Source organism: Phragmites australis, chromosome 11 (genome assembly GCF_958298935.1).
Source record: "Phragmites australis chromosome 11, lpPhrAust1.1, whole genome shotgun sequence".
NCBI lineage: Eukaryota > Viridiplantae > Streptophyta > Magnoliopsida > Poales > Poaceae > Phragmites > Phragmites australis.
The window spans coordinates 4,144,985-4,165,581 of record NC_084931.1 but is presented as its reverse complement, the minus strand read 5'-3'; the positions used below and the strand labels follow the sequence as shown (position 1 = coordinate 4,165,581).

The following is a 20,597-nucleotide window of genomic DNA, read 5'->3' as shown; positions in this document are numbered from 1 at the left end:
GCGTTATGCAGCTTTTTGTACTAACCCAAAACTTCTGGGTTCAACCTTGAACTTCTGGGTTGGCACGAGACTTAGCACCATATGACCCCTACTCAGAAGCTAACTCAGAGGATCTGGACACAACACAGAATCCAGAAGTTCCAAACCAACATGGAACTTCCTGGTCCAGACTAGAAAAGAACCCGAGGACCCTCGACCGGAACCCAATCTGGAGGTTTCGGTAACCCGAAACTTCCGGGTCAACCCAGAACTTCTGGGTTAGATTAAAACACCCAACCGAGCACCCATACCCGGAGCTCCACCCACAGGTTCCAGCTACCCGGAACATCCGAGTTGCACCTGAAACTTCAGGGTACACAGAGCAACTTTGAAAAATCGGTGTTTATGGAGTGATTTGTGTCTCTCATATTCAGGTTAAAAATGTTACTATGAGCATTGAGACACCTTCAAGACTATCTATATGCATCCCTCTTGATAGTACGGCATACCTATACTCAAATTCAAAAATAAAATCAATTTAAATCTAATGAGTAACCACGTGTCGCTTCTCTTTTCTTTTTGAGGGACGCCAATGCCTTTTAACATCTTCAATAGGACTAATACATGTTCATAACATCATTAAACTTATTAATCCATTAATCGTTTGTCATCAATTATCCAAAACCCACTTAAGGAGCTTAGATGCACTTTCAATCTCCTCATTTTGGTGATTGATGACAATACGATTAAGGCCTATAGAAGATAATTGAATTAAAGATTTTGAATTCTAAAATATATTGTGAGCTCCCCCTAAATATGTGCATTGATTAAAATTAGATTTTTACATAAAATACATAAATTTAAAAGAATTTTGCGAGAGCTCCCCTATATCTTTAGCATTCGTGGGGTGCAAAGAGTGTGAGTGAATATATGAAATCGTGATGCGTATGATATGGTATATCACTCAATAAAAAATAAAACAATATTACACCAATAAATCACATACTTAGCACCACATAAGTCTCACACTAGCATAAATAAGTTCTTACAAATTTAAAGTTCAACAACTAGCACATCACATATTTCATTACACCATTACATTAAATATCCTTACATGTCCAATATCGGAAATTATAAAGATTTGAACTGATAAAGGAGAGGAGATTTGACTGCAATAACCCGGAAGTTCCGGGTCAAAACTTCCTGGTTCGACAGAAGAACAGATAGCAGAACAGAAAAGACATATCCTCTCCCCCCTTTAGCATCAAGTCACCAAAAAGAAAAGAGAAAGGTACGATCAAAGAAATCACTTGTTGTCCTCTTCATAGTCCTCATCTCTATCTCCATCGTTGCTACTCTAGGTGCTACCATAGGAGGAGAAGGTGGCAAAGATGGGATTGATTTGGAGCTCACCAACCTAATCCTCAAAGGCTCATGCTTTACTTCCTTAAAGAATTTTTTCTTGGTCACTTTCTCAATCATAAACATGATATAAGGAGCGTAGGCACAACTTTTACTTGGGATGTAGGATGTGGTGTGAATTTCTTCCCAAATGAAATCAACCACATTAAAAGGATCACCCTCATTAGATATCCTAGCAAGCAAGTTCCTTATATTTCCTTGAACATTAGTGTCATCACTACTTTTGAGAGCAAGAGTGGCACTAAACAAAGCATTGAGATACTTGTAAAATGGACTCGTGCCCTTAGTTGTTTCATACATCACTTCACCACGATCATCACACATGAATTCTATTTCATCGGTGGAAAGTTGTTGCTCCACATGAATTTTGGTCTTGTTAGTTTCACGAAGATCGAATCCAAACAAGCGACCAAAATTATTGTACTTGATCTTGTACCTTTCTCCTTTAATTATCCAATGCATTGTTTGTTTCTCTTCATGATCATAGTGGAATGTTGCATAGAATTGGGCTATCACGTCATCACTTCAATCATACTTCAAACCCCTGATATTCTTTACTTTTTTGTGCCCACAAGCGGGTATGACTTCATTGAAGATTGAAATCATCTTTCTTATCCATATAGTCCCAATTAATCCATTGCATGGGAGTGACTAGCTTCTTCTTTTTAAGGATCATGGTTCCATAAAAATTGGCTTGAAAGTCATCCCAAAACCGATGATCCACCAAATTCTTCTCATACTCAAAAGGATTTTAGTATCTTTCCTTCTTGCACTTGCTGGACTTGTTCATATAGTCTACCACCTCGCTACCCAACTGACTTGAATGCACAGATGCATGGTAGGGTCTATGAAGCTTTAACGGTGCCAAAATAGTCTTTTCTTGTTGTTGTTCCACATCCTCTTCTATGTCATCATCTTGTACCCTTGAGCCAGATGCAACTATCTTTCCTTTGCCTCTCCTTGCTTCTCCCCTTCCTCCTCTAGGTGACAAAGCACCACCACAAGGCACATTGACGGTTTGAACCGTCTCATCAATGCGGATGCTACTTGAATGTGAAGCCCGCACCTTTCTAGCGACCTTGTGGATACGACCATGGCCACCACCACTGCCACTCCCGCTACCACTACCCTCTGAAGCAGGCGGCTGCGATGGTACATTGCTTTGTGCTTGAGGATCAAAATGAGCCTTTGTCCTCCTTTGATAAGCTTGACCAAAATTCTTCTCATAAACTATCTTGAATTGCCTTGAGACAGACATGGATGATATGCTTGAGAAAGGGAAAAATTGAACATGAATTGGAATTACACAACAAGATTTAGATGAATTGGAGCTGGACAACCCAGAACTTCTAGGTTGGCTAATTTCAGGCAAGAATTCTAGGGCATGAAAGATTAATATAATGCATTTGCAAACCCTTATGAGATATGATTCTATGATAGATATGGAGCATTTTCACCAAAGGGAATTGAGTCTAGAGCATGGCATTGAGAGATCGGGGAGATCGAGCTTTAGGTATACCTTCAGGAACAACCAATGAACCCGGAGTCAATTCAAAGGATTGCCTAGAGTATCCGACCTAGGGAGGGATACCTCGAACGAAGATCTTGAGATTCTGATGGTGGAACCTTGAAATCACCAGAGGTGGCTTCTCCAAGGTGAGAGGATAAAAAGATTGGAATGAAGGGGTTACTCATCGGGTAGGGGTATAATATTGCTCAACTCAGAACTTTCGGGTGGAATTCGGAACTTTCGGGTTGAGGTGGAGTTTGAGATAGAGAAGGATCACCCAGAGGGGAACTTGGAACCTCCGGGTTAGCTGGCAGAATCTGGAACTTTCGAGTGAAGCCGGAACTTCCAGGTTCTATCAACTCGATAGAGAAAAACAGGAGGCTGAGGACTTCCAGAATCCAGAACTTCCAGGCTATGTCCGGAACTTCTGGGTTCTGGAGGATTACAGAACTGAGATTGAAGATGAGATTTGATTTGGATCCTTGAGAGATTGGAAAGTTGGACATATAAGAAATTTTACCACTTGTGATCAACCAACAAACAACAATACATAACAGTGATCACAAGTAGCAATATATGATCATAAGATCAAAGAATCAAATCTTTTGAAAATACCACTAAAAGAGATTTTCACAAATTTCTAGCTATCAAAACTACAAGACTAGAACATTTAATTGTATGCAACATATCAAGTCACGTTACGATAATCTAAGATATTTAGCTCACTTCTCAACACGCAAAACCTTTGCTCGTCTAGTGGCTTAGTGAGGATATCGGCTAGTTGTTTTTTAGTTCTCACATGACGAATATCAATATCCCCTTTGGTTAAGTAGTCTCTCAAGAAATGGTGTCGGATATCTATATATTTGGTTCTTGACGGTTGCACAGGATTGTTAGCTATTTTTATAGCACTCTTATTTTCACACAAAAGTGTCATGTTATAGCTATAGTCTTTCAAGGTTTGCCTCATCCAAAGTAGTTGAGCACAACAAGCACCCACTGCAACATACTCGGCTTGGCAGTGGATAGTGCTACGGAATTTTGTTTCTTTGGGGACTAAGAGACCAAGGACCTACATAAGAATTGGTAAGTCCCCGAGGTACTCTTCCTATCCACTTTGCAACTGGAATAATTGGAATTTGAATAGCCGATAAGGTTAAAGGTTGAACCTTTAGGATACCATAAGCCACGATAAGGGGTATGAACCGAATATCTAAGAATTCTCTTAACGGCCATCAAATGGCACTCTTTTGGAGTGGCTTAAAATCTTGCACACATGCACACACTAAGTATTATATCGGGCCTAGATGCACAAAAGTAAAGTAAAAGTCTAATGATGGAGCAATATACCTTTTGATCCACAGTCTTTCCTTTTTTATTGAGATCAAGATGTCCATTTTCTTGCATGGGAGTCTTTATTGGCTTGGTATTCTCCATGTCAAATTTTTTGAGTATATTCTTGATGTACTTGGTTTGACATATGAATGTCCCTTCGTTGAATTGTTTGATTTGAAATTCTAGGAAGAACTTCAACTCCCCTATCATTGACATCTCAAACCTCTTCATCATAATCCTACTAAACTCTTCACAAAACTTTTTATTAGTAGAACCAAATATAATTTTATCGATATATATTTGGCAAACAAATAAAACATTATCGATATTTTTAGTGAAGAGAGTAGAATCGGCTTTGCCTATTTCAAAACCCTTTTTTATGAGAAAATCCCTAAGGTGTTCATACCATGATCTAGGTGCTCGCTTAAGTTCATAAGGCATCTTATGGAGTTTGTATACATGGTTAGGATACTTGGAATCTTCAAATCTGGATGGTTGCTCCACATACACTGATTTAGAGATTGACCCATTTAGAGAAGTGATCTTCACATCCATTTGGTATAGCTTGAAATCATAGTAAATAGTATAGGCAAGTAATATACGAATTGACTCAAACCTAGCTACGGGAGTATAAGTCTCACCAAACTTTAAACCTTCTATTTGTGCGAAGTTTTAAGTAACCAATTGTGTCTTGTTTCTTATCACGATCCTCTTCTCATCTTGCTTGTTGCGGAAGACCTATTTGGTACCAATCACATTTTGATTGGGTCTTTCCATCAAGGACAAGACTTCATTCCTCTTGAAATTATTGATCTCTTCTTGTATGGCCATCACTCAATCCAGATCTCCAAGTGTGTCTTGTACCTTTAAAGGTTCCAAAGAAGAAATAAAGGAGTAATATTCACTAAAATTTGCAATTCATGAACAAATAATTACCCTCTTTTGTATATCACCGATAATGTTGTCAACCGAGTGATCACTTTGGATTCTTTGGTGAACTCTTGGATGTGGCACTTGAGGTTGGGCTTGAATCTCTCCCTCTTCATCATTAAGAAAATTGTTGGAGTTGTCATGAATTTGATCTTGACCTCGATCTTGACATTGTTCTTGGTCTTGATCTTGATTTGATGTAGGTGGCACCACTTGAGTTGATGAAAATGGATGATCTTGATCATTATTGGTCACTTGTAGCTCTCAGAGCTCTTGAGGCTTAATTTCACCTATTGTCATCTTTTTTATCGTCTTGCTTGAAATTTCTTCATCACCTAAAATATTAGGATCAATTTGCTCTACTTAAGAGTCATTAGTTTCATCAAATATCACATCACGCATGATTTCAACATAATCGGTGGTTTTGTTGAAAACACGGTATGCATAGGCATTTAATTCATATCCAAGCAAAAAGTTTTCATCAACTTTAGGTGCAAATTTAGAACTTTTAGCCTTCTTATTTAGAATAAAGCACTTACTACCAAAAAATCTAAAGTAAAACATATTTAGCTTGTTACCGGTTAGAAGCTCATAAGCGATTGTCTTCAAGATCTTGTGGAGATATAACCAGTTGATGGCATGGCATGCAGTCTTAATGGCCTCCGCCCAAAATTGATCTGATATCTTGTACTCATCAAGTATGGTTCTTGCTGACTCTATGAGAATCGTATTCTTCCTCTCGACAATATCGTTTTATTGACAAGAGTAGGGTGTCGAGAATTCATGCTTTATCCTTTCTTCATCAAGAAACTCTTCAACTTGTGCATTTTTAATTCAGTTCTATTATCACTTCTCACCCTTTTGATCTTCACATCAAATTTATTTTGAGCTCTTCTCACAAATTTCTTGAATATGGCTTGTGTTTCACTCTTATCATACAAAAAGAACACCCAAGCGAAACGAGAAAAATCATCAACAATAACTAAGCCATATTTGTTACTGTCAATGCTTATATAGGCAATTGGTCCAAACAAATTTATGTGAAGAATCTCCAATGACCTTGTGGTCGTCATCACGTTCTTGGCAGGGTGAGAAACTCCAACTTATTTTTCCGCTTGACATGCACTACAAATTCTATCTTTCTTAAAAGAAACATTTGGTAGTTATATGATGTGATCCCCTTTACAAGTTTAGACAAATTCATCATGCCAACATGGGCTAGCCAGCGGTGTCATAGCCAACCCATGCTAGACTTAGCAATCAAACAAGTTTTATGCCTCACTTCATCCGTTGAAAAATCAACAATATAAAGCTTGCCCTTTAAATGACCGGTGAAAGCTATTGAGGAGTCTTCCTTTCTAGAAACGGTCACACCCTCATTTGTAAAAAGACAATTATAGCTCATTTCACAAAGTTATGATACGAACAACAAATATAGCTAAGAAATTTAACTAACAAGATATTTGAGATAGAATGATCATTTGAGATAGCGATTTTACCTAAACTAATTACCTCTCATTTTCCATCATCTTCAAATATAATGTTCTCATATGATTCTTCATTTTCTTTAAATGATGAGAACATGTTCTTCTCTCCGGTCATATGATTGGTGCATCCACTATCAAGCACTCAACTTGATCCACCGGAGGAGTATACCTACAAAACAAATTATGTTTTCGCTTTAGGTACCCAAATTTGTTTGGGTCCTTTCACGTTAGTCACAAGAACTTTTGGCACCCACACATTCCTTTTCACAACTCGATCCTTTATGCGAGCACCAACATATAGAGCAATCACTTCACCACGGTGGTTTCTCTTAAGCACATAAGAGGCATAAAAGGTAGCTTGAGATGCATGGCCTTGAGATTGCTTGGCTTGTGTGGAGAGATCAACTTGCTTGCCTCCCTTGATGAACTTGAGGCACTCCTTGCCATTTATCACCATACGCTCACTTGGCTCACTCATAAGCATGTCAAAGCCAAACCCTCTCTTTTGCTTGTTGTCATTGACCTCAACGGTCTTGTATAAGGTATCCTTGGATTTGTATGTCTTCAAGCATCCATATTTAACCAAAGCATTTAACCTCTCATTTTTCTTTTGTAATGCTTCCAAGGATTGTGCATTAGTAGCACAAGTATTTATATCAATATTATAGTAACAACAGCAACCTTGACTAGTGGATGCATTAGAGAGCAATGTTGCATCATTAGAGGAAGAGATGTTATTCCTAAAGGAATCAAATTGCACTTCAAGAGATTTATAAGTTTCATCCAAATAATTAAAATTCTCTTTAAGTGTGGCATTGCTACCCTCTAGACTAGCAATTGAGATATTGGCCAAATCAAGATATTTGATCAATTTCTTAACTTTCTCCTTCTCTTTAGCAAAGAGATCCTCGAGTTCAAGATTTCTCTCCTTTTCAAGGATGAACAAATTCTCTTACTTCTTGAGAATCTCCTCTTGACTCTCTATTGTTTTCATTAGCTCTTTCATTTTAGACAGAGCATTTGTATTTAGACTTTTAAGCAAAGATTCACAACCACTATCGCTATCGCTATCTAGGAGCTTGGGTTGTGTTTTTACGTTGCGTATTTTTGCCATAAGACACTTGGGAGTGTCGTCGTCGTCGCTCATGTCATTAAAGAGTGACGTTATCGGTGTAAAAGAGTGGATGGCGATAGTGGCGACCCCTTCAGCATCGAAGTCAGAGTCCCACTCCTCAACAGTGTGAGCTCGACCCAAATAGATCTTCTTGTGAGTCTTGTACTTGTCTTTCTTGTAAGGTTTGTTCTTCTTTTCTTCCTTATCTTTGTTTTTCTTCTTTTTAGGACACTCGACGATGAAATGTCCAACTTTGCTACACTCATAACAAGCTCTCTTGGATGATGTTCTTTTAGACTTGTCTCTCTTATACTTGCTATAGCTACCCTTCTTCTTGAATTTCTTGAACTTCCTTTCAAAGAAAGCAATTTCTTCATCATCAGAGCTCTCTTTTTCACTTGAGCTCAATTCTTCATCTTGCTTGCTCTTGCTTTCCTTCAATACTACTCCTTTTTTTCTTGGAGGTTGAGCTTTGATTGACAAGGTTCTTTACTTCATTGGCTTCCTCCTATATAAGCTCATGAGCAATAATTCTTCCAAGCATATCACTTGGTGTGAGTTTCTTGTAATCTCTTCTCTCATGGATGAGTGTTACCAAGGTGAAATTCCTTGGTGCGAAGGCTCTTAGCAATCTTCTCACCACCTTGTGATCATCTTGCTCTTCACTTACAAGCCCTCTAATCTTGTTCACTAGCACCACCATGTGATCATACATTTTTTGAGGGGTTTTATCGTCCTCTATCACAAATCTTCCCAATTTTTCTTCAAACAACTATGTCTTTGATTCTCTCATACTTGTGGTGTCTTCATAAGTGACTTGGAGTGTGTCTCGTATCACTTTGGCCTCCTCAAACCCGTCCACCTTGTTGAACTCGTCGGGGCTAAAGGCACCAAGCAACACACTTGCGGCTTGTGCATTGTGTTGAAGGTTTTGCTCTTGTTCGAGAGTGATCTCTTTGTCTTCATCCGGTAGCTCAAAACCTGCACACATAATCTTCCAAATAGTTGGATGAAGAGAGATTAAATGCAATTTTATTTTGTGCCTCCAAGCAGCATAGTATGTGCCATCAAAATATGTGCACGCCTGGGCAACACAGAAATGTAAGAATTAGATGCATCAACTTATCATAATTGAACTCAATGGCAACTCCTTTGCCCTTACCGTCGCCTGATGTATCATCATCCGGGCTCTTCGGACTTTTCTCCTCGGATGTCGACATCTTCAAATTCTCCAAGCGGTAAAGCCTGTAGGATATTAGACTTCGATACCAATTAAATGTACAAAATAAAAAACTTCACAACGGATTAATAGAATCTGGATATTCCGGGTTCAATCCGAAACTTCTAGGTACCAAAAATTCCGAGCTCAACCCAGATATTTTGACTAGAACACAAAATTAAAAAATAAGAACACCTAAGCAAGTCTAGATGATTCTAAGTGTTACCATAGGTTCCAAAGGATGTGAGAGGTTTTTTAACAAAACACCTGCAAACAAAAACTCGCAAACACATAGATTGGGCAAATCACCCAAAAATCAACTAGAATAAGAATGAACACAAGAATGCAAAGGAGACACAAATTTGTTTCCCGAAGTTCGGATCCAAAGATCCTATGTCTCCGTTAAGGTGCTCACAAAGAGCAGGGTCTCTTTCAACCCTTATCCTCACCAAGCGATCATAAAGATTGAGCTTGGGCTTACTCGATTGTCCTCTTCCCTTGCGGAGGCTAGGATGACCTTCAAAATGTCCTATGGTACTCCACAATCTTGGGTGCTCACCGGGTGATACCTAGCCATCTAGGAGGATGAACCTCCAAGAGTAACAAATGCGGCCCAATCGGCTTGACGATGAACTCAAGTGCTCAAAGATTTCAATGTGGCTCAAAGCATTCAATCTCTTGCTCTCACACCCAACTCTCAAATTCTTACGAGAATTGATGCCCTAAAGGAGTGGGGAGAGCTATTGAATGGCTTTAAAGGCTTTTGTCTCGTCGTTGTTCAGCAGCAAAAGAAGGAATGGGTGAAGGGTATTTAAACCCTTCCCCCTAAAACTAGCCATTATGCAGCTTTTTATACTAACCCGGAACTTCCAGGTTGGCGTGAAACTTAGCGCCAGAGGACCCCTGCTCGGAAGCTAACCCGAAGGGTCTAGACACAACATAGAATCCAAAAATTCCAAACCAACCCATTCTGAATCCAGACTAGAAAGGAACCCAAGGATCCCCGGCCGGAACCCAACCCGAAACTTTCGAGTCAACTCGGAACTTCCGGATTGGCTTAAAATACCAAACCAAGCACCTATGCCTGGAGCTCCCCCTGGAGGTTCCGACTACCCAGAACATCCGAGTTGCACCCGGAACTTCCGGGTACATAGAGTAACATTGAAAAACTAGTGTTCGTGTGGTGATTTGTGTCTCTCCTCTTTAGGTTAAAAAGGTTACTTTAAGCACTGAGACACCTTCAAGACTATCTATAGGCATTCATTTTGATAGTACGGCATACATATACTCAAATTCAAAAATAAAATCAATTTAAATCTAAGGAAGAACCATGTTCCGCTTCTTTTTTCTTTTTGAAGGACGCCAACATCTTTTAAGATCTTCAATGGGACTAATACATGTTCATAATCTCATTAAACTTATTAGTCCCTTAATCGCTTATCATCAATGATCCAAAACCCACTTAGTGGGCCTAGATGCACTTTCAAAAAGTGTCCCAGCAAGTCGTCGTGCCATGCCATGCCCACGTCCGTAGCCCCAACAACGGCACCCGTGCAAGGCAGGCCCATGAGAAGTGAGACGTCCTCAAGCATGAGCGCCATCTCGCCGAACAGGAGGTGGAACGTATGCATCTCGGGACGCCACCTGTCGGTAGGGGCCACGAGCAGGGCCCTGTCATAGCTAAACCGCATGAGCGCCTCCGATCCACCCACCAACGCGTCCACCTCTATCAGCTGACACAACGCAAGTAGCCTAGAAGCACGCAACCTGCAAACATAATACAGTTAGCGAACAACACTGATAACAAGCCATATAAAACATTACATTCCAATGATACAAACATCGGGATCCAGCATGCGTCAACCCTCATGAGCTCATCCAATACACGGAGTCATAGTACCAGGAACTCCTCAGCCTGCATGGCGATGCGGTACGAACTATGTCTAACGTTGAACTGAGGGTAAAGTAACTCTAGTTGCGCCATACCTGCATGTTAACAAGTTATTTACAGTTTCATAAGCAAAACAAACAAAGAGTAACAAGTAATCATGCAACATATAACATGAGACAATAGATTGTTCAAACCATACACAAATATATTAACAAATCACAACTTACAACCTCAACCATAGTGACAGTCCCACTACTACAACAGCAAACTGCAGTGTAGTGCACACGAATGTTCATCACAGCATGAATTACAACATTAATCGAACTCAATGAGTTGATGAAGCCAACAATCAATGAGGACGAGGATGTCTCCCATTTGTAGCTAAGTTAAAAGGACATGCTTCCACGGGGTTGACACTTGGAATACCAACAGTGCATTTCTTATAAGTGTGTCATGTTCTGTTACACTTATTGCACTATTTCACGCTACGGTCGGCTTCTACTTCATCCATGTCATTACAGAGTCTCGTAGTTATGCGCCATCATTATTCTGCTTCATCTTCTCGGGATCAAAGATGAACACACAATCGGGTATAGGTTCTTTTGTGAAAGAACCATAAATCCTAAAACTTTAGACCTCATGGTTCTAGGTATTGAATAGAGCTTCCTTCTTGAAGTAGTCGGAGATGTACGTCTGAGTCCTCATCCCCGTCACACCACACACGATAATCACATGTGAGCATAGCTTTTGCAGTACCATCGGCTTGTAACAGCTGCAAACGCACCTATCATCGAAGAGGGTGCACTCTTGGATAACTCTCTCATGCTTGCACCCCCTCCTTCCTTTATCCCTGCATAGAACTATGTATCTATGCTGTGCATTTTCCAAGTCTTTCACCTGGTGCATCTTTTCCTTCTTCGTCTTGTCTTCCATGTATTTAGTCATTTTTGTCCCATAAATCAGACGAACATTATTTAGCATTTGGTGCGCTATTGCATAGCGCTCCCTGAAATACTTGCAGGTCCCTTAAAGTATGAACTTTACAATCCCTACCAGCGGAAACTCCCTCACACCTTTCATCACCCAGTTATAAATATTTGCTAAATTTATAGTCATAATACCGTACCTAGCACCATTTGTGTCGTAGAACAGAGCCCACATCTTCTTCAGCTCATTCTCAATCCACTCGCTAAATGACCAGGTAGATGACCCGGTCATTCGAATTATGCTAGCTTCATTGTCTATTGGTAGGGACTCAAGAGGTACTAGTTCATCCTCCGTTCCTCTCATGGGCCTCCGTGCACACTCCTATGTTTGCTTCTTTATCAGCTCATCCAGTGTCTTCTAAAGAGCATCAAACTTCTGTTGCTAGTTCTGACTGCACAGCCTATTGAACATGTTCATAAGGTTCTTGTTCTTAAATTAGCAGAAGAAGTTCACACCCAAATGCCTCATGCATCACCTACTCTGCTTATTTGGGCACACAGGTCATATCATGCCATCGTCCATTCCATTATGCAGATCCTGAATAGTCTTGACCATCCCTGCATGCTGGTCATGTATAAGGCACACATTCGACTGAGCACCCATAAGTATCATCCTGACATGGTACAAGAACCAATACCAATTATTGGTGTTCTCACTCTCCACAAAAAAAGGCCAACGGTAGCACTTGGTTGTTTCCATCAACCTCAATAGCAGTCAGGATTTGTCCCTTTTACATGCCAATAAGGAAAGTGTCGTCGATGTAGATGATGGGCCGATAATGCTTGAAAGTTTTGATACATAGTCCTAATACGAAGAAGCATCACTTCAAGACATACTTGCTGAGTTTGGACAATAATGAATAGTTATCAATGTCGTAATACATCTCTGGCTTCCTTCAAATAATGGTCTGCAACAAGTGCGAAAGATTATTATATGACGCTTTGTAGGTCTCGAACCTCATCTCAATTGCATTCCTCTTCACCCTTCATATCTTGTTGTAGCTGATAGTGTACTTGTACTCTTTTTTAATTTGCCTGATTATGGACTCTGGTTCGTAGTTTAGGTTATTCACAATCTGGGCATACATCATATTGGCAACAAAGGCTGAAGTGATGTTCCTACGGCTGAGCTCAAGTTCGTTCATCGTGCAAGTATGGTCTACCATAATCGACACCTTACAATACTCAACTCACTTCCCCTTGAAGCCCTGCACCCGCCACACGCAACCCTCCTTTACACACGTGACATCATATTCCTTCTTACTTAACTTGACAACATAAATTTTCATCGAAACGATGTCACCCATTAGATCACAGCATCCTTCATGGCCTGACTGGTAGAATACCTAGCACCCTTAGTCACCTCATTCTGTGTACACTCTTAGAGCGCCTAATTCTTCTCATTCATCATAAGGTTGTTAAAGTTAGGATTGTTCTAATCCACCAGAACTGGAGCATCGCCCTCATCATCTGACATATCATACTCAAGAGATTTGTAAGCCTCAAGATCATCCCGCTCCATCTATTCAATTAGATAAAGGATTTGTTCCCTCTCATCTGCCTCACCGATCGACTCAGTCAGATAATTCGATGAATGTGCAGCATTCGGATCGATATCCTCAACATACTCTTCCTCATCACCCTCCTCTTCCACGTACCCCCACCCTGCATCTCCATATCTACCTCTTTATTCTTCCATTGAACAAGCAACATAGGAGGCCAACCTCTTTGCACAACATCCTGCAAGTACATCCTCCAGACTTGATCTTTCCTGAGTGGGTACATAGCCCAGTATACATTATCTCTTAGATGGTTGCCCATAATGCTAATGATCATCTCTTGAACCTCGCAGTGTATTTTGAAACCCCACATCAACTAGGCATACAAGTGTTTGATACTTTTGTGCATAGGTCTGAAAATACTCTTATCCATTGACTGAAATACAGATAATACTACCCCTTTCGGACCATATAATATTTCACTACCCTATAAAAAATTCTAAACTATCACTGATCTGACATAACTGACAACCATCGACAAAAAACTCTAACATTATTATGACAGAATATAAAAAGTTACATAAAACTACATCTACAATAATGCAAAATTCATTAAAAACATAGCTCAACATGTAATCTATACTTCAACAAAATATCCTCGTATCGCTACATCAAACACCTCTAAATTCTACATCTACTAACTCAATTATGCCTATATTATGTCTACATTATATATCTAATACCTAACATATATCTAAATACTACATTTAATTACTAAAATATATGTATAAATATGATCTAGTTACTAAACTATGTCTAACCCTAACTTAAACCTAGATTTATATTCTAACCTACTTCCAGTGACTATCCTATCGGGTTTGTAAAACAAAAAATTAGATATAATCTCTAACCTATATAAAAACTAGCACTATTGGCTATCCTACCAGGTTTATAAAAAACATATCTCTATCCTCCAACAGGACTTCGCTTCTAATTTCTTCTCCCTTCCCTTCCCTTCCCTCCCCTCCCCTCTCCTCTCCTCCCTCTCCTCCTCTGCTCGTCTAGGTGGGAAACAAATGACCAGCTAATGTCAGTAAGGTCGACGTGCCCAATTTAAATAGTTAAAGGGTCTTGCTCACTGTCCAGACGACACCTTTTGGGTGGACTCGTCTAACATCGCAGTAACAAAGATCTCATCCGTTCAACGAACGAGAGTAAGATCCGTATCATCGCATTTAATTATGTTTGACAATCAAAACGCACAGGGTGTCAACCGTTCATCAGGCAAGAGCAAGATCAGCCCAATGCACTATGCACGGCCCACGAACAGACAGATAGGACCCAAGCAGGCCAGCCCGTCTCGAAGGGGTCGCGCGCTGCGGTGGGCATGTTTTGCAGATGAATTTGGCCCCGTTTAATGGGCTGGAAATTTGGGGGAGCATGAGCCTTGAGGTCCCTGCTGCGTGATTTTGGCACACACCAAACACTGACCGGTCGTGCTCAATCCCAAACCTGAAATGATATGGCGAAAGCCCATTGGCCTCTCTAAGCGTTTCGGAACACATTTTCTAAAATGGAGACACGACTTTCTTTTTGAACTCATTCTGGAAAAAACAAACTTGCTATGAACTCTCAATCGCTACCACCGTGGATGCTCATCTAAGAGAACAAGCATGAACAATTGCAAATCTGCAACTAGAAAACATCTCTAGGCATTAGCACAGCGGATGACGAATTTGCAACGCTTTTCCTCACTTATACGTACATCAATTGTCTAGTTCCTTTTTCTTTTACCCAAAATTTATTGATTACTCGAAAGCAAGATGCGAAAATTGGAAAATGCAAATATTGACCATTTGTTACCATGTTATGTCATATCAAAATATGCAACATCGCTTTCATATGAATGGCTCCATGTTGCAAGCTAAAAGGACCCAAACCATTAGATGTTTGATTCAAAATGTAGGTCCCATTTGTACCAACTAATCCACAACCCCTACAAGAGCAAAAATGGCTCATAGAGCACAAATTACGCTTGGGACCACGGACAAGAACAAAAGAAACGAGACAATAGGAACACAGGGGTCATGTGCAAATTATTTCAGTTGGATAATTTACACTAACCTCCATTGCATTATACCCCATTTTATGGTACAAACCATTATTAGCTTTTCATGACTTGTGACCCCTATATCTATATGGATCCCCTATCATCACTGCCAGTGAGTTTTTTAATACAAACGCACATTTTAACCATCTAAACACTTAAATTACTAGTGCGCACCCACAAGTCTTGAAAACGTGGGCAGGTGGGGGTGCTGCCACACACGCCCCCACCCACAGACTCGAACCCGGGTCTTTCCTGTTACGAGTGATTCCCTTGCCATCCGGGCTAAAGTCCGTTCGCCATCACTGCCGGTTGTGGAGTAGGCTTTGTGAACCTGAATTTGCTCGGGCTTTGGTTTGAGCTAGGGTCTGGACTGGTTCGACAAGGGTCATCAATTTAGTCGGCGAAACGGGCTGCTTTGGGCCAGCCCATTTCCTCGCCTCCACTTCGTCCCCCGCCCCCATTCCAGCTTTTCGTACCTCAATGGCGTCGTCATGTTGGATACCACATAGCAATGCCGCCACATCCTTCATCGTCGGCCGGTCCTCAGGACGTGGACTAGCGCATAATAGCGCGATCCCTAGAGCTTGCAACATCTCTTGGAGTTGCATATCTGGTCGGCCTTGCAATGTTGGGTCGATGATCTCCATGGGTTCACGCTTCCGGCAGAGGTGGTCGCGCACCCATTGCACCACGCTTTGCCCCTCGCCAAATGAAGAGTCCAATGGGCGTCTTCCGGTGATCATTTCTAGCAATACCACTCCAAAGCTGTACACATCACTCTTGGTGGTGATCTTAGTCATGCATCCGTACTCTGCGATGATCAAGGTAAAATCGAACTCAGACGTTGATCTAGTACTAGCTAGCTTTAATCACCTAGTGGTGGAACTGCAAGGATTGAAGCGGACAAAGGCTTACCCGGAGCGATGTAGCCGTATGATCCGGCGAACGGCGGAGGCGACGAGTTGGCGCCCTCGTCGGCGAACCTGGCTAGGCCGAAGTCGGCGAGGCACGCCTCGTAGCGCTCACCGAGGAGGATGTTTTCGGGCTTGACGTCGCGGTGGATGATTCCGGGCACGCAGTCGTGGTGGAGGTACGCGAGGCCCTCGGCGACGGCGACGGCGATCGCGAGCCGCACCTCCCACTCGACCACGGCGGTGACGCTCGCTCCCCCGTGAAGCAAGCCGCCAAGGGTGCCGTTCGGGAGGTAATCGTAGAACAGGAGGCGCGTGCGGCGGTTGGCCGCCCATCCGAGCAGCCGGACGATGTTGCGGTGGCGCACCCGGGGGAGCACTCTGACCTCGCAGGCGAACGCCTCGACGGACGCCTCGTCGCATGACCCGAACTTCTTGACGGCGATGCTGACGCCGCTCGACGGAAGGTTCGCGCGGTACACCGCGCCGGACCACCCGTGGCCGATGACGTTCGCCGGCGTGAGGCTGCGAGCCACGTCAGCTACGCCGATCTCCAGCTTCTGGTACAGCGTGACTTTCCACGGCGGCGACATCTCGGCGTCCTTGTCCTCGCCGGCGCGCGTACCGCGTCGGTGCCGCCCGAAGAGGATGAGCGCCGCGGCCACGAGAAGGACGACAAGGATGGAGAGCAGCACAGCCACCGCAACCCACGCGACGTGGCGCGCCCCGCGCTCACGGTCACCTGCGTCGCCGGCGCACCGGGAGAGACACAGCGCCGGGTTGCCCTCGACGTCGCTCGTGGGCAGCTTGGCGAAGAACGCCGTTTCCGGAAGCCGGCCGGAGAAGCCGTTGAAGGAAATGTTGAGCGCTACGAGGTTCTGGAGCGCGGATAGCGGCTGCAGATCGCCGGAGAGCTGGTTGTGCGACACGTCGAGCACCCCGAGCCTCACAAGCCCGGCGAATTCCGACGGGATCGTGCCGGAGAAGCTGTTGCAACTGAGGTTGAGAGCAATCTCCAACCCCGGAATCTTGCCTATGCTCCCCGGAATCTCGCCGTAAAGTGAGTTGCCGCCGACGTCGAGGAGCTGGAGCCAGGAGCACGACCCGATCTCCGGTGGTAACGGCCCGGACAGCCGGTTGCCACTGAGAATGAGCTTCGTGAGCGAGGTGAGCATGCCGATGTCTGACGGGAGCGTGCCACCGATGACATTGTAGGAGAGGTCGAGGTACTGGAGCGAGAGCAAGTCTTGGAACAGCCCCGGCGGAAGCTCACCGGCGATGGCGTTGCCGTGGAGGTCAAAGAACGTGAGATTCCGGCACCCGGATATCTCTGCCGGTAGAGCGCGGGACAGCCGGTTTGAGCCGAGATCAAGGAAGCTGAGGTTACTGAGCTTGCCGATCTCGGACGGTATCGCACCGGCGATGTGGTTGCCGCTCGCCCGGAACCGGACGAGGGACGTACAGTTACCGATCTCCGGGGGCAACTCGCCTGACAGGTTGTTGTTGATAAGCAGCAGCTTGGACAGCCGCGCCAGCCGGAAGAGCGTCCGTGGGATGGGGCCCGTCAGCTCATTGTTTGATAGGTCGAGCGCCTCGAGGCTCGTGCACTGTCCGAGCTCCGGCGGGATGGTGCCAGTCAGCTGGTTGGCCCACAGGTAAAGCATGCGCAGAGACGGCAGGCCACCTAGCACCGCGGGGATGCTGCCCGTGAGCTGGTTGTTGTCGAGTTCGAGGTCCGTGAGGTTGCTGCACCTGGCGAGCTCCGGCGGCACCGTGCCAGAGAGCTTGTTCACGCTGAGCTGCAGCTGCTGCAGCGACGACAGTTTGCCGAACGACGCTGGGATGTGGCCGGTGAGCCCGTTGAGCGATAGGTCCACCACGGTGAGCTGGGCGCATGACCCGAGCTCCGGCGGGATGATGCCGACGAGCTGGTTCTGCCACAGCAGCAGGTTCGTGAGCTTCTTGACCCCGCCGAGCTGCGCCGGGATGGACCCCGAGAGCGCGTTCTCGTAGAGGTAGATGTTCTCCAGGCTGCTGCACTGGCCGAGCTCCGGCGGTATCGGGCCGGAGAGCAGCGTCGTGTAGATGGCCAGCGTGATGAGGTTCTTGAGCCGGCCAAGGCTCGCCGGCAGCGGCCCGGTGATGCTGGTCTCTGCAAGGCCGATCATGGTGAGCTGGGAGCAGTTGCCGATCTCCGTGGGGAGCGCGCCGTGGAGGTTCTTGTTGCCGCCGCCGCGGAACACCTCGAGGCTGGCCATCCGGCCGATGGCCGCCGGTATCTTGCCGGCGAGCTGGTTGTCGTAGACGATGAGCTCCCGGAGCGACATGAGGTTGCCGATGGCGTCCGGGATGGCGCCCTCGAGGCGGTTGGAGTTGAGATATAGTGTCTCGAGCTTGCTCCCCGGCCGGCACAGCCCCGCCGGTATGGGCCCCGTGAGCGCATTGTTGCTGAGGTCGAGGTGCGCCAGCGCCGGCAGCTCGCCGAGCCCCGGCGGGATCGGCCCCGTCAGGTTCGCGCCGATGAGGACGAGCCGCGCTAGCGTGGCGCCCACGGCAGTCAGGTTGGCGGGCACGCCGCCGAACAGGTCGACGAACTGCAGGCTCAGCTCCGTGACGCCGCCGTCGGCGTCGCACGCCACGCCAGTCCACCGGCACGGCGACGCGTCGCTCGGCTTCCAGTCTGCCAGTGCGTCCGCGCCGCGCAGCGTCGCCTTCCACGCCAGCAGCGCCGCGCCCTGCTCGTCCACGGCGGCGGCGCAGCCCGCGCACAGCATCAACAGCGCGCACGCCGCCCGCCATTTGCTTATTCTACTCATCATAACACCAAGACCCATACACAAACACTAACAACAGAACACAATACTTGCACTGAATTGCAAGTATATATCCAAGAACACAATACCAGGCCAGCTAATAATCTGTAGAATTGTAATGTATTACTGCTAATTGCTCCCAAATCTTGGTCTTGCTTATGTCGCAAGGCTAATAGACAATTAGCATAGTGCTAGCTAGCGAGGTTTAGTATAAGCAGAGCAAGAAGAAGAGAGAGAGAAAGAGAAAGACCATGTCTGATGGTGCAGATTTTATATGCATTTAGGAAAAGAGAGAAGTAGAGGGAAGCCTAAGGTAGCAGTAAGAACAAGAAAGGGAGGCCTAAATAGGCAGGAGAGAGAGAGAGTTGAAGAGTGTTGAGCTTGATGAGATCATGAGGAAATGGAGGCTGTGTTTGTACCTGCAGAATCTCTGGATCCAAGGTCACCGGCTGGGTCAGTGCACACTACATACACCTCTGTCCCTCCTATGACTTGTTTAGCTATCCTCTTTGTGGCCACTAGTGCAGTGTAATTACTTCTACTAAATGCTAGGTTATTGTTAGGAATGGAGGTTAGGTTTTTAAATTTTGGGTAGGGATCACAACGACTACTTGCTTTGCAATGTGGAGAGAGAGAGAGAGAGAGAGAGAGAGAGAGAGAGAGAGAGAGAGAGAGAGAGAGAGAGAGAGAGAGAGAGAGAGAGAGAGAGAGAGAGAGAGAGAGAGAGCTTTTTTTTAACATCAGCAACAGCTTTAGAGGTCAGAGGAAAAGATGGTGCCTCAAAACCGCACCGGCGGCATCAGGCCCAGGCAGTTGAGTAACCTCATGGAAAGCCTGTGTGTCACGGGAGACAAGATAAAATTAACATGCAGTTAGAGGAGTAGCATTTGACAGCAAGCAAGAATCTGGTTGCGAATTTGTGTTTTGCAGGGGCACAATTGAAGGAAAAAAAAAGGATGCCAGGAGCTGAAACTTGAAATTGGATATGAAACAAAAGGATACATCGATCACTGCTGCAGCATTGCTGGAGGAGTCTGAAGACTGAAGAGTTTCGTCATTCCATGCAAACATATCTTGGGCATAGCCACAAATTCTAAATGTCATAATTCAGAATAAAGTTAGTAAAATTGCTGAAAAGGTAGGGAGAAATCTTTCAGCTGAACACGGGGCAAGCGTAGCTGAGTTTCATTGTTTCCGGAACATATTATTACGTTCAGCTTCATATCCTTTTTCTCTGAATGGATGTGAACACAATTTCTCTTTACCCCCACTTAGTTGACGATTCATAAATTTTGCCATATTAGACTATAGCCATTTGTTAATGTCATCGTGTAAACATTCAGTAAGCCCTGCACTGTAATTATGTCCATTGTAGGGTGACAATTGAACTG

At 44.3% G+C, this 20,597-nt stretch overlaps 1 protein-coding gene across 1 annotated transcript; it reads right to left on the bottom strand.

Annotated features, from left to right (window-relative positions):
* Positions 1-15,441: 15,441 nt before the first annotated feature.
* LOC133885191 (leucine-rich repeat receptor-like serine/threonine-protein kinase RGI4) lies at positions 15,442-19,726 on the bottom strand. Its single transcript, XM_062324865.1, has 2 exons — positions 16,398-19,726; positions 15,442-16,293 (listed from the first exon to the last, which is right to left on the bottom strand). Exons 1-2 carry the CDS (start codon positions 19,225-19,227, stop codon positions 15,782-15,784), a joined length of 3,342 nt encoding a protein of 1,113 aa, XP_062180849.1. The 5' UTR covers positions 19,228-19,726; the 3' UTR covers positions 15,442-15,781.
* Positions 19,727-20,597: the final 871 nt, after the last annotated feature.